At 38.7% G+C, this 15,059-nt stretch overlaps 1 protein-coding gene across 1 annotated transcript in view; it reads left to right on the forward strand.

Moving 5' to 3' along the window:
• Positions 1-15,059, forward strand: part of RNF217 (ring finger protein 217) — a 66,644-nt gene that overhangs the window by 35,633 nt on the left and 15,952 nt on the right. Inside the window, exons 3-4 of the mRNA XM_066315343.1 lie at positions 4,783-4,947; positions 12,232-12,433. Of these exons, the coding sequence (XP_066171440.1) occupies positions 4,783-4,947; positions 12,232-12,433 (367 nt within the window). The remainder of the gene's footprint in view (positions 1-4,782; positions 4,948-12,231; positions 12,434-15,059) is intronic.

Here is a 15,059-nt window from a genome sequence, read left to right on the forward strand (position 1 = left end):
TTTTGTGTATAGCATAGAAGACATCTGACTGGAGGCTTTTGAGGCTGCCCCATTCACATGCAAGTAATATAAGCAGCAATTGCACCAGATGAACTCTGCACCAGTGCTGCAAGTGTTGGCTTCGAGAGAATTGAGTCATGTGTGGGGAATACGTACGCACAAGCCTGCTGGTAGGATCACAGCACAGCCAGTACACTCACTCTTTTATACACTGCAAGGGGAAAGCACTCTAAAATCCAAGACTTCGTTTGAACTGATACTTTAAAAATGTTAATGCCATTTCTAAAGTTTTGATATAGTATTTAAAACGACAAATAAAATGGAAATGTAAAGAGGCAGCAAAGTTAGAAATTAGTTTTTCTTGTTATAGCTGATTTATATCAGCTAAGCTGATCTAGGTCCTGCAGCTCAACTGGCTAAGATTCAAGTCTTGGTGTACTAAGCCTGGAAAGTTAACATGTATGATGAGGAAGGAGGAGGGGAAGAATAGGAGAACTTGCTATCCAAACCTTTCTTCTACCATTAGTGCCACTTAGGGCCACACAGAACAACAGCAAGACAACAATTTAATTTTCTGTATAAAATATTTTTATCGCAAATGGATCCAGCATTAACTCTGACAATTTCCTTGTCCCCTCTCATATATCCTGAATTGAGAGTGTCATGTAGTTGCAGACAAGACCCTAACCTTTGTTCAGAACTGTTATGCAAAAGTGCAGTGGAAATGAACAGAAATTGAAAAATTGCAAGTTGAGTTCCTGTGCGTGGAACAGGTAAAGATTTCACAAGAGTGAGTGAGAAGACTTGTTCTGTGAGGAAGCTCTGGCTTTTGCCTGTTTAAGTTAGTTTTTTGACCTGCCGCTTGCCATAGAGTAGAAATATTCTGCTCTGTGAGATTCATAATGAAATTTTCTTGTTCACTTCTGTCAAGAGGTACACGTCACATAAAAGGAGGACTTGAGTGCTTGGGTTTGCAAATGTAAATGCTTTTTCAATGCAATTGTTACACAAACTGTCTTTTTTTTTTTGAACTACTAAAGAGTCTCTGAAAGTTGTTCTAGAACTAGGAGGAATTTGTACCAGCAGAGATGCTGTGATAGAGCTGATCTGTTAGCTCCCCACTTTTGGATCAGATTTTAATTTTTTAGTGGCAGATATCTTCATGGCTATGCATCACTTCAGTCTGCCTTGAGCCTCAGCTGCTGCCAATGTGGTGGTTTTGCTGTGCTCTCCTTGTTCTCAGCTGTTCATTACTGCCAGCCTGCTTTTGCTTATGTTCATGTTTAGGTGTGACACTGGGAGCTGGATCAAAGATCAGCCCCAACGGGGTAGAAATTTGTTTTGTTGTTGCTTGTTTTCAGCTGTTTCAAGAGAGGGGATGGCCTGGTGATGAGGAAAAGGAAGTTGTTTTGGCTGGAGCTCATGTTTATTTTCAAATAAAGTGACAGTATTTACAGCTAGCGACTGTAATTTATGTAATCAGTTAATTGCATAATTAATTTGGCCATCCTGTTAATATAGCTACTGTTTCACCAATCAACAGAAAATCCCACTAAGCTTTTTGTACCTTCAGGTTCTAGGAATATTTTTCATGTGCAGTCAGTTTTGCTATCATCAGGTCACATTAAGTTATGTTTTGTGTTGAAATTATTGTGTTGAATTGTTTTGAAAAATCTTTTCCTGTGAGGTGAGGAAACGGATAGATAAAGTAGCTTGCAGTAAAGAGACTTGCTAAGAAAATGTTAGCCTCAATGGTCAGTGTTTCAGAAAGCTGAGAACCAAGAGAGTTAGAACACAAAGTTGTGCAATCTTTTCTATTTCAAGGGAGGCTGATCTCCAGATGGCATAGAAGTTTGTGTATATATCCATCCTCTCAATTCTAATCAGCAGAAAGAGAAATCATAAAATAATGGGAAAATGTTTGTGTGAAGAAAAACGTATTTGAAAAAAACACAAGGTTAATATTTGGTTTGCAGATATAGTTTGTCTGCTTTGCTGAACTATGTTTAGTAGTTCAAAACTATATGTAGATAGCATTTCTGTGTCCTTGAAGTATGAATCAAATAATATTTGACTTTTCTTTCAGAAAAAGCAGAGAAAAAGTGAAGTAAAAATGTGAAAGACTGGTTTAATTTCTCTGTTCTGTTTCTTAAGCAAAGGGGTATCACACAGCATCCAAGTTTTAATGGTTTTAGGGGGTTGTTTTGCAGCCACTAGTTCTAAGAAAAATAAGGTTCATAACTACTTAAAGGATATAGTTTTCTTTGCTTGCTTCAGTTATGCTCAGGAAGCACTGAACCCACAGAGAAGTTAAATGGCCTGTTCAAAATACAAAAACTATTTACAAACTGAGCTTTGAGGAAGGTGCTGTCAGGGTGACAGGTGGAAGGGGAAACTGGTAATGAAATGTAGAGTTCTCACTAGTTCAGTTAGGGCCATTTGTGGTAAGAAAAGTTATTTTGAGTTCCTGTGGTTATAGCCTCATCCTGTATTTCAGTACTTTCTGATTAATGTATTTAGAAACACCTGATGTCAGTGTGCTTGTGTAAGTTTAAATATATATCCTGTTGGCTGCTGTATTGCTTTTACTTATGTTCATGCTATAATAGAAAGATACAGTATGCAATTAATTTGTCAGATATTCATCAAAAAACAGACCCACGGAACTTGTGTTTTAAATTATGTCACCTTTTTTTAAGGAAGAAGCTTTAAACTTGCAGCTTCCTGACCTGTTGATTTGGGTTTGTACTTTTTAACAACTGTGTTCTATCTCAAATGTCTGAATACTGCAACTGATAAAAGTTTTCAGGTTGTAGAACACTTACTTGTGGTTACAAGCTCCATCTTTGGCTGAGGCATAACAAATACTGAGTCCTACAATATGATACTTGCTATAATCTGTCTTCCCAGCAGTAGGACTCTTGACATGTGTTTTTGAAAGACATAAATTCAATGCTGGGAGAGAGTATTGAAGAAAAAGGAGAAAAGAAAGATGCAGAGATGGGTTAGGATACCTTAGATGACTGTCTTGTGTGTATTGATTTTCAAAGTATTGTGGAAACATTGATCAGTGTTTTGTTTTAGTTTCATTAGTAGCTATACATATATATATATACACATACATATATGAGATAGATATATATATATCATTCCTTAGGTTCCTCAGAGCAGGAAATTTCCTTTCTTTTAAACTGGTTTTATTAGGAGAATTCATCTGGGAGGCAGAGATGCAAGTTAGTATATTTTCATTGATTCAGCATCTTGGCCACTGGCTCATGCTATTTGAGAAAGGGCACTGTTTTGTATTGCTTTTGTTTTATACTTTATCATGGCCTTGGACAAATTTTCGGGTAAAAACTAATGATGTTCAGTCCTAATGTGTTGTTTCCCTTTAAGCAAGATGTAGTGATTGCATGTGTAAATAATTTTGGCTAGCCCCAGCAAAATATGTAAGGGAGATCAGAGCACCTACTTTGGACTCTTAATTGTAGTCAAGGACATCACCAGTTGTCATGACTCAACAGGAGGACACAGTAGCTGGTGGGAGTGGGAACTTGAGAAATACATTTTGGGGACTTCATATGTGACTACACTCAAGTTTCCTAAGAAGTATCCTCACACCACGCATGGTCAGCACAGATGTTTCTGTGGTTTGGTGGTGAACCAAATCTGGACACGGATATAATCAAAAACCCTTGGTTTGGCTGGTTGAGTTCCTCAGTCCCATCCATCAGCAGGGTACAAAGCCAGAGCAGTGCCAGACATGGACTGCAACTGGAGATGGTGGATAGGGCTCAGCAGTCTCTTGAAAGGCTGAGATGTTTTGCTGCCAAACACAGCAGAAGTGAAAGTTTTGCAGGAGCCTGGATATGCCTGAGTCCAATGTGGCTTCTAGTCCTTGCTTTCCTTAGTCGTGTTCCAGGTTGGAGGCCTGTCTCTCATCAGATAAGCAGCTGCAATGTGCCTCTGTTTATTACTCCTGCAGACACAGCAGCTGCCTTAGCTTTTCAGAAAAAAATAAGCAGGCTGTGGAAGAAGACATGATGACGATAGTACCTGTTTGACACAATGATTTAAAAATGAGAGAGTGGAAAGAATAGATCCTTTCTCAATTTGAATATGGCTTGTGGGTTTTGCCATTGGGTGTGGTCTGTAGCAAGTGGGCTGTTTGGCACAGCCTCAACTTGCCTTGACGCAATCAAGAGCAAAAGGAGGTGCCTGACTTCCCGTTGGTAGCTGTGGCTCTTGGATGAGAGCCTTGCTCACGGCCCCTTTTCCCAGGACCGTTTCTAATATAAGCTTTGTAACCCATGTGGAGTTCCACAGAGCCCCTTCAGAAGACCTGGTACTTTCTGTAATAGCCTTGGCAGTGCAATTTTTTCCTGGAAAAGGACAGATCCACTGCACTGAAAACTGTCAGCTAATTTTTAGGTGTTCTTACAAATGTCTTGGAGGCAATTGAATAAGCTTTCTGGATTCTGCCTTTTGTCAATTGAGCAACACAATCACTTTGGGAAATAGTGCCTGTGATTAAACCAAGCTACTTGTGCTTCATTTGATTGAGGCCTTTCCCAGCTTTTGCAATTACTTCTGTATTTTCTCTTGTTTAAAAAGGAAAGGAACAAGCTTCCACAACTTTTTGTATTTTAAAACGGCCTCAAAAGATGTTAGATCTTTGCTGGGCAGCTGCTCTCTTAACTGGAGAGCAGTGGTTTTAAAACAGCCTTTCTAGTTGTATCAGCACCCAGCTTGCAAATGTGTGGTGTTTTCTCATTTATACAGATCCAGTGTCCATCTTGCCAATTTGTCTGGTGTTTCAAGTGCCACTCTCCCTGGCATGAAGGCGTTAACTGCAAAGAATACAAGAAGGGAGACAAGCTGTTACGTCACTGGGCCAACGAAATCGAACACGGGCAGAGGAATGCCCAGAAGTGTCCAAAATGCAAGGTGAGCTGCTCTCCCTTGGCTTGCAGGTAGTGGCTTCAAACTGTTCAAGTATACATTTAGAATAAATATTTGTAGCTTCTGCTCAGCATTGGAAATGAAATTGACACTTGCTGTGCAGTTTCTTGTTATTGACCTATTGAGAAAAGCAGGTCAGATTTTTTTTTTTTTGCTGGTTCCTGTACTGATTCTGCTGAATGTCTGCGTGTAAAAGAAGCATTATGGAAATAATTAAGAGGGGGCTTTGATGTATGCTTAGAATCATAGAAATGTCTGGGTTAATTAACTGCAGAATAAATTAATTCTAAAATAGAGCTTTAAGGAAATGGAAAGCTTTAGAGAAATACAGTGCCCTTTGTCAGGTTTTCCAGAGAGTTTGAGTGTATTCAATGTCTGAGTAAGACTGGAAATATTCTGTCAACAAGTTAACTAAAAGAAGCTGAAACTAGGCAAAACTGTAAGTTTTGTAGGATTGAATGTTAATTCTTTACAAGCTGTACCTCAAGGTGGGACTTCACAGACCACATCTCGAGTGCTGTGTCCAGTTCTGGGCCATTCACTTCAAGAAGGACATTGATGTGCTGGAGTGAGTCCAGAGAAGGGCAACAGAGCTGGTGAAGGGACTGGAACACAAGTCCTGTGGAGAGTGGCTGAAGTGGCTGAGGGTCCCCCCGAGCCTGCTTTTCAGCCTGGAGAAAAGGAGGCTCAGGAGGCACCTTTTCTTTCTCCACAACTGCTTGAAAGGAGGGTGTGGCCAGATGGAGGCTGGCCTCCACTCTCCCAGACAACCAGTGACAGGACAAGAGGGCATAGCATCAGTCTGCACCAGGGGAGGTTCAGGCTGGACATGAGAAGGACTTTCCTTGCAGAAAGGGCTGATAAACATTGAATGGGGCTGCCAGGGAGATGATGGAGTCACCAGCCTGAAGGTGTTCAAGAAATTACCAGATGTGACAGTGCCATCAAAGGTTGGAGTTGATGATCTCAGAGGTCTTTCCATCCTGCATGATTCTCTGAAGTCTGTCTTATTACAAATTTTCAACACGGAAATGTAGTTCCACACCCTAAAAATGCCATTCATCTCTTCAGAGATGAGAGGTATTTCCCACTACTCAAATGAGATGCAACAGCCCTACACACCCTGCCCCAGTTGCCCTTAATGAAAGCTGCTCTTAAATTTTTTCACTATTTTTTTCATAGCTACCAAAAGAGTAGTAAGTCAAAGCTGGACTGTTTAATATAAAATTAATATTGAATGGGAAGATTTACTTAAAAACATACAAAGTATGTGTCACACTTTGAGCCTTACACTATGCAAATAAGAAAGTGTTCATCAGTTTTCTAAGTATCATATTTTGGTCTTTGAGAAAGAAAGGACTGTCATGCCATAGCTTGAGATTGAAAAATTTAAAAACAGTGAGCAAAATTGGAAAGCTCTGAAATCAGCAGCTGGTTGTTTACCCTTCTTCCTGAACATGTGTGACCTTTTACCAGAGTTTTTACAGCTTGCTTTTTGGTAAGAGTTGATAGGTTTGAGTCAGTTCTAAAAATGTTCACTTTCTGGGAAGTCTTAAAGAAAAATACTTTATTCCTTTTAGAATGGGAAGAAGTATGTGTTTTGATTTTAAGTGTTTGACTTGTGTCCATGTTCAGATTTGATGACAATGGGAATGATGTAACTTGAAATAAATTGTCAAAAAAATTAAGGAAGTGGGCTAAGCAAAAAAATATGGATGTGGAAAAACAGGAGCAGTAAGAAGGTTGGTAGCTGGAAAGAGAAAGGAACTAAAACTGCTAAGTCTAACATATAGCCTTAATAAGTAAAAATTTAAAATGCCACATTTAAATATTCAACTCTTTTCACCATCTTCAAAAGAAAAGGCTGAACACTTGAAACTTACATGCTTGTTACTAATTCTGAAGCATGAAGCTGTGTGAGTTTTACTGCTAATTTAAAAAATACGGGAGGTTTCTTTTCTTAATCAAAGGAAAATAAAACCTCCTACATGGAGGGAGGCAGTATGGAAACTTATGAAACTAGCACAGAAAAAGAACCTCTGTTAAGTCCTTCCTGGTAATTTGGCACAGTAAGGGAATACTGAAGAGGGAATTCAACCTTTTATTAAACTGTGTTGCTACCCCAATTCTTGATCCTTTTTTCTTCAGAAGTGAAAAAATTCTTCCTGCCTAAAATCTCAATTTATATTAAAATCAAATCTATAACGTTCAAGTAATCAAAAGTATCACTTACCCAGCCGTTAGTTTAAAAATTACATCTTTGAGTAGTTAAAAAATGCTTCTTAAGCATTATTCTTCATCAAATCTTTAGTAGGTATTTGGGCATGTGGGGATTAGCAACCGTACAGTTACCAATTTGAAGCTGGGGAGATTAGATCTCCTACTTCTCTGCCTCTCTCCCATCCATTCCTCCCTACAAAACCTGTATATAAAATAACATTGAATCAGATGATAATCCTATTTCCAAATAAAATAAAGAGTGACAGAGAAAATAATTTGTAACACACTGTTTGATTTATCCATGTTCTAGGTCCACAGAGGCCATGTTTCAGGTGAACACATACTTTTATTTTTAACCTCTTTCATATTTTTGTTAAAATTTTGCAGCAGCCCAAATCTGACAAATAGACTGAAGGAAAGTCAATATTAAATTGAAGGTATTAGTATTTCATCTTTGCACTAAAACTGAAATGAATGGAAATTACAGGTAGAAACTTAAATAGAGGCACTTTTTCTTTATTGAAGTAATATGTAGAATTACTGGTAACTTCCCAAGTGTGATAGTGATTACAATGTAAACTGTTACCATATTTTACAGATAGCTTCTGGAGGTAATTATTATACACACAGGTACATACACACAGGGCTTTTTTTAGCTGTCCCATGGAGAAATCAAATGCATTATCTTGTCTGGGCATGCAGGTGGGAAAATCAAAACACACTTAACAGGATGTGTGTGTATATAGAGGCAGATCTTCAGGCAAATATGAGTTTTTTGGTGGTTTGGATAAGTGATTTGAAAGAACATAATGCAATGTAATGTGAATATAGCAGGGACTGTTACATAAGCTTAAACTTGACTGCTTTTTCCTGTAGTTGGATACAGCTTTAGCACATCTAATAGGAATAGCTTATATTTACCTGGTTCTCTCCAAGATGTGTTTGCATAAGATAACAAAAATGTTACACACTGTCCAAATGCTTAGTTATAGATTCATGTTGTGACTGTGTGTCAGTACGGAAATATGGAAAAATGCTACTTTTTAAAACTGTATCTTAAATATATTTTGACTTTTTTTCTTGATGGGGCGTTTTCCAAATTTACTATACACTATTTTGAGGGTAAGTATAGACTATTTTTCTCGGCAAGACTTGTCCAATAAGTGCTGGTCTTATTCTAGAGTAAGTTGGCTAATAAGTGCAAATTTGCTACATGTTATTGGCTGTCATTTGCCAAAATCTATAACATTATTTGTCTTTCCCTAGTACTGTTTTAGGGGGTTATTTTTTACAATTTCTTGGTATGTTTGCAACAAAATGCTCTTGTTTCCACAAGTGTTTTTACAGTGCAGCAAACCAGAACAAGGAAATACTCCATGTTGGTGTTATCTTACCACAGATTTCCAAAGCAACACTATCTGAGGAAACGCCACATAGCAGCTCTGGCTTAGAAGGCTTTGAACAGCAGCAGAAATTTAAGAACAAGCATGTCAATGCAAATAAAGGAGAGTGTACTTCTTATCTGTTCTGATTCATATAAGTGTTATCAAATAATTCAGGGCATAGTTTTTAGAAGCACTCTGCCAATTAATTCTCATCCACTGGAGAGAGGAGAATCCTTTGTATACAAAGGGATAAAGTAGTGCAGATTTTCTTCAGGGGTGGAGGAGACATGGCCACTCATCCTCAGAACTCTTGGCAGTGATTTTCCTAGAAGATGTCTGTGAGAGGGCATTTAATATGCAGAGGTGGTAAAATGAGGGTCTGAAATAGCCGCTGTGCTGCTTCAGTTGTCTACTTGAGGCTCCGAACTGGATGTGTTTGCCCTTGGTGTGTAGTTTTCACCCATATTGTCCTGGAATCTATTCCTGGGTTTCTGAATGGCTAAACCTTCTCCTGTAAGGTGAGTGTACATCTTTGGTTTTGAGCAGGCCATGAGTACTGGATGCAGCCAGTAGCTTTGACTGAATGCACAGAGGCAGAAACTGGGCTTACGTTTGCCATGTTGCAGGGGAGCCTGCGGTCACACAGCACTGGGCCCCGCAGCTTCCCACAGCCAACAGCATTCCTGGCCCCGTGCATTCCCCCGGCTGCCTCCTGTGTGCCATGGTGCTGTCAGTGCAGCAGGAGCATTCCTGATATCTGAGCCAGCCGCGATCGCTTTCTCAACCTATGGATTTGTAATCCATCCCTGTCAGTGGATTATCTGGAGGGCACGGAGGCATGCCCGTGTGAACCGCAGATGAAGTTGATCCGGTGAGATGTCATGTCTTAGGCTTGAAAGCTCTCTGACCAAGTGATACAAAGTTCACCTGGCATTGTCAGTCTGCAAAGCATGTGATAGAGAGTCCAAGCCCTGCATCTAAGGTTTGTGGGAGTTTTTGCTTCCTTTTTTTTGATCAAGTCTTTACTCACTGGAAAAAAGGAATTTTTTTGCAATAAAAAGGTATAGGCGAGTAGAGCCGGTTGTTCCAGATTCACAGCGTTTGAAGACAGTTATATGGGCAGATGAGTACTGACTAAAATATTTTTATGGTTTGCTTTTTGAAGAAGCAAGCATGAAGTGCATGTAGCTGCAATATTTTTCTATAAGGAAATCCTTATCAATTTCTTTCATGTTTTGAGAGGACAGTATGTTTGGAGACTTCAGGGCAGAAACAAGTAGATTGACCAGTTATTCAGGAGTAATGCATGACTAACTGGAGCTGGGAGGCTTCTAGGAAAGCATGGGTTGAAGGATGACAGGCAGTTTCTAAGAGATGGATACTTCTGAAAGGTATGAATGGTAGAACATAAAGGGCTATTGCTAGCATCTCCTTCTACCAATAGAAGTTCTTACTACCAATAAAAGCTAACTTATTTTTGAAATGTGGAGTAATTTGGGTTTGCATCTAGGAGTTTTATAGGTTCCAAGATTCTACAGAATTACAATGAGAATGAATGGCAATTTAATTGCATTGGTAAATTAGAGAAGAGAGAGGAGAATCAACAGTCTTGATTCAAAAAGAAAATAAAGCAACCAGTTAATTCTCATTAGTCACAAAATCTAGTTCCCTCATTCACATTTTTAAGATAGAATCAGCCGATGAAGGAAAGTACCCTTTAAATTACAGAAGTCTGTATAGTTGCTGTCTGAGTTTGTCCCCTGAAAAATTAATTTGAACTAAATTTTAAAGTTATTTTTTCAAAATACTTTAAGTCATTATTAAAATTCCTTCATTTCAGTTCAAGTTAATCTGAGGAATTACAGTAGATATGGCTCCATAAGTGGGGTCAGCATTTTTTCACATGTAACTTGAGAAGTAAGAAGTTGAACTGACAATGTAATGTCTTTTTTAGAAAAAAAAAAAAAAAAAGTGTTTATTTTCTTAAGGTTTGCTTAAGTTGGTATAATATCGGGTAGACTTCTCTTTGCACTTTGCCTACTGTCAGTGCTTAACTATGAAAGTTTTGAAGTCAAGTGGCCTATAAAGGTCATTAGCAATGATGTTTTTTCGTTTTCAGGTGCTTCTGGAAAACAGGACGCCTGTAAGATGGTAGAATTCCTTGGGGTAGAGAGGGATGTTTGCTTGGTCAGACAAATTTTAAGTCCACTAGAATGCTACTAGAAAGAATTGTTTTTTAATAGCTCAGTTCTCTCTTTTGTGAATGTCTTTCCGTGCTTTTGTATAAAAGCAGCATTTGAAAGCGTAGAAATACAACTCCTGAGATCACTGTGTGGCACAGGGATGCTGGCAGATGTATCTGAAACTACTGTTTCCTTTGTAACTCTTACTATGCGTGTTGCAGGTGGAAAGCATCACTTTATTACATGTATAAAGTGCCAGTTCCAGTAGATGTTTGAGCGAGCAAGGTGAGAGCCCACATCACCCCTGATCAACAGAAAAGAGCAAATAAATGCATTCTCAAGAATGTCAGATACCCCAGGAGTCACGAGCTTCTCTCTGGAGCTCACTGAGCTTTCAGTGTCTCTGGTGCTTGCAGGGCCACTGATGGTCATGCCATGTCTTTGCCTGTACCTTCCTGCAAAATAAATACGTGTAGGTGAGTGTAGAAGTTTCAGGAGGCATTGATTTCTCTGTTGCAAATTTCAGCAGGTGATATTTTAATTTGATGTAATCGAAAAAAGTATTCCCAGGGAGGATGGTGAAGCATGGTATAGATTGCTCAGAGACCCTGTGATATACCCATGCTTGGAAATGTTTTAAATCTAGTGGGATGAGACCTGGAGCAATCTGATCTGGCTGGAGTTATCCCAGCTTGGAGTTAGGGGTTAAAATAGATGATCCCCAAGCATCACTTTCAGCCTCAATTATTAGGCTATCTATCATTCCACTGTGGAACATGGTCTTGGCATGCAGGATGGGGAGCTATTTATGCAGTCAATCAGTAGAAAGATGGCTGTAGAACTGGAGCAGCCCTGTTTCTTGCTGTGCTCTGGGTATCATGAAGGCTTGCTGTATTTTTATTACACGTATAGTTTCTGGAATCTTTTTTCCCTTTTTTTTTAAGAAGGAAGAAGCATCCATACTTCTCAAATCATGCACTGTAACAGCAGTGTCTTTCTGGTGTTTATTACAAAATGCCAAATCAATTTGTGATGGAAAAGGGAGTGGAGCCACAGGTGGCCTAAGAGGGAAACCCATCTGTGGAGGGGTCAATCAGAGTTCAAAACTATATTCACTGTGTTGCTTTTATTTTTAATAATGTTTGCTGCTAACAGATCTGCTTCAGCAGTAAAACCAAAATCTCAGTAAGGGCAAGAATTCTCATCTGATATGAAGATCATTTAAACAAAAAAGGAGGATTATGTAGGAAGTGGTGATCTGGGAACAATAGAACTTAAATTTAATGCTCTGAAACATGCCTCAAACCACCATTTTTGTCTTAAGCCAGCTGCAGTATTAATTAATGCAAATACTGACTTAGCAGGGGGTAGCTTGCAGCTTGTTTTCATCTGGCACATGAACTGCCCTGGGTAGTGCCCACTTTCCTGTGCTTAGGAAGGGGGGAAAAAATAATATTTCTGTTTTTCTTCTGCTCATACAGATCCACATCCAGAGAACCGAAGGATGTGACCACATGACCTGTTCACAGTGTAACACTAATTTCTGTTACCGTTGTGGGGAGAGATACCGCCAGCTCCGCTTTTTTGGAGATCACACGTCAAACCTCAGTATCTTTGGATGCAAATACCGCTACCTCCCCGAGAGACCACATTTAAGGAGATTAGTGCGAGGCTCTGTCTGTGGTGAGTGGATTAATGCTCCTTGTGGAGAGCTGCACAGTGAAGTGGTGGGGGGGGATAAGGCAATTATAGTTAAATTAAAACTAGTGGTTTAAAGGATTGGATGGGTAACTTGTTTTTAAGTTATTCAGAAGATGGCTTATTAAGTATATTTAAACATAAGGCATTTGCCCTCTCTTTTTAGTGTATAAAAAGGCCTGTGTATGATTAAGTGTTGTGTCCTCTTCTCATAGCTTTTTTCCTAATTTTTTTAATAATACATAAGCAAACTGGAAGGGTGCTGTCAATATGCATATCACTGGCTCTGTTCATTATTCTGAGGGTATATTGGAGAAATGGGTCAGAGGAGGAACCTTAATTTAAATTAACCTTGGTGTAAGTCTTTTTGAATAAAGTGCTCTTTGGATTTGAACCTGATCTGCATTGAAAAACTCAAGGTTTTCCCGTATAAATTGGAGGACACTATTTTAACTGTTAGCTTTAGTTCAGATAAAATCAGCTTGAAACATAATATGACTTATATATGTTAATTTTGCTCACAAAAGTATGATGCCAAAAATGTGTCTTTATTAAACAAAAGCACACTCATAATTTGCTTTTGACCCAGATAGATAACTGTCTCAACCTACAGAAGCACAAGTTAATAAACTAGACTCTTAGATTTATTATGTGGTGCCTTTCATATATGTGAAGTTCAGTCATTGTAGTGAGTTTACAGCATGTAAGGTGACCTATAATGTTACCTACAAAGGAAATGGATGTGTTAATTGTCAAAACCTGGGAACCTATCAAAGAACATAGAACTTTTCACACTTTGAATTAAGGCATAAAAATCAGAGATGACTTGTAGTTCACCTAAGATGAGGAAATGCTTTGAGCTTGTTTGTAGAGGTTAAGGCAAGAGAAAGAACATGTGGGAAAAAGCAGACCTGAGGTGAAAACTTTACTCCTGAGCCAGACATGTTCCAGTAAGAAAACTAGTTGGTTTCTAAAGTAACGTAAGAATTGACACACAAGCTCATGGACCAGGTAATAAAAATGCCAGTCTTGCTGCTCTGCATCATGGGAAATTCACAAATACGGAATGCTTGTTTTAAACAAGTGACAGGGTGTCATCCAAGCCCCTTAGTTTGACCTCAGGAGCTTGCAAGGCTTTGGTAACCAACTTTGAAAGAAGTGATTTAAAGATACAGAAATAAATAGAAAGGAGATGAAAGTTGCAGATGATTGGAGGTGCCTACTCTGAAACATTTTGTAGAGATGAATTGCAACACATGAGAAGATCTAGTCTACGTAGACAGTGCTGGCATTAGGGTACATGAATATAAACATTCATTAATAAATTTAGGCTTGAACTTCAAGAACTGTTTCAAAGCACTTAGTAAGTTTTCAGAGGAGCTTTTAGTAATAGCTACAATGGCAAACAATGTAACACAGTGTAAGCTGTTTTTAAATAGATCTTGTTATATTTGGTGTAATTAGTCTCTGCTGTAGCAACAGATTGTTCTCAGAGACATTACCAAGTCAGTGCTGCTCGCATGCAGAATCATGGGTAACCTTATTAGAATCATAGAATAGTTTGGGCTGGGAGGGACCTTTAAAGGCCACCTGCATTGAGCAGGGGTGTCTTCAACTAAACCAGATTGCTCAGAGCCCAGATTGTTCAGCCTGGCCTTGGATATTAAAGTTCCATGGTAAATGTGTATGCTCATATTTACAAGATCACACAAAGGGAAGGTATAAGATATTTGTATTTTCATCTCCTGTTTGCAAATGTACTTGTGGTTTGCATTAATTAATAAACCAAGAAAGATTAGCAAAGCTCAAAGCTTCAGATTATGTTTCTCATGGGGTTTTCTGTTGAAAATTTCTTTCCTAATCTCCCTCTGTCACATGATGTGACTTCTCACAAGAATGGTCATCATCTGAACAGAGGTACCTGACTCTGTCAGCACATGTAATAACTACCCACATTTTTACAATAGTTTTTTAACACTCAAATTGACAATAGTCGAGACTTTTTTATTGACTGTCATGACTTATGACTTAAATCTGTCATCTCTACAGCTCAAGATTTGAATATTGATCCCGATGCACTTTATGAATAACTACCAAAATGGTCCAGAGACCTAACAGAACTCACAGATGAAAATAAAAAATTAAAATCTTCAGAAATTTGCATCAGAATTGAGCTTACAGCTCTTCTTCCATTGCAGTAAATTTTGACTATGACTTGCATGTGTAAGCCAGTCTAGGTTTTTTGTACTTTGTTCCACACAAGTGCACATGTGGGTTTTCACATCTGTTTTTATAAATGCATTGTATTGCTGTAAGATTGTACCTACTGACCTTTGTTCTGACCATTTGAAGAAAGCATAATCCCAAACTGTGATACAGTTTCTTTGTGGATTCTGCCATTGTCAATGCTGGAAGTTTGCAAGGGTCATCTATCTTTGTGGAACAGAATTCGACAGAATTGATCTGTGGCTGTTAATTGGACTTGTATAAAGGTCTGCCTAGCGATTCTGTCCCCAGCAATGGTCAATTAGAAGTAAGATTTCACTCCCTTTTTGTTATTGTTTTAAACACTTTCTTAGTTAAGATTTGTGTCTGAAACTTTGCTTTATAA

Source organism: Sylvia atricapilla, chromosome 3, assembly GCF_009819655.1.
Source record: "Sylvia atricapilla isolate bSylAtr1 chromosome 3, bSylAtr1.pri, whole genome shotgun sequence".
Lineage (NCBI taxonomy): Eukaryota > Metazoa > Chordata > Aves > Passeriformes > Sylviidae > Sylvia > Sylvia atricapilla.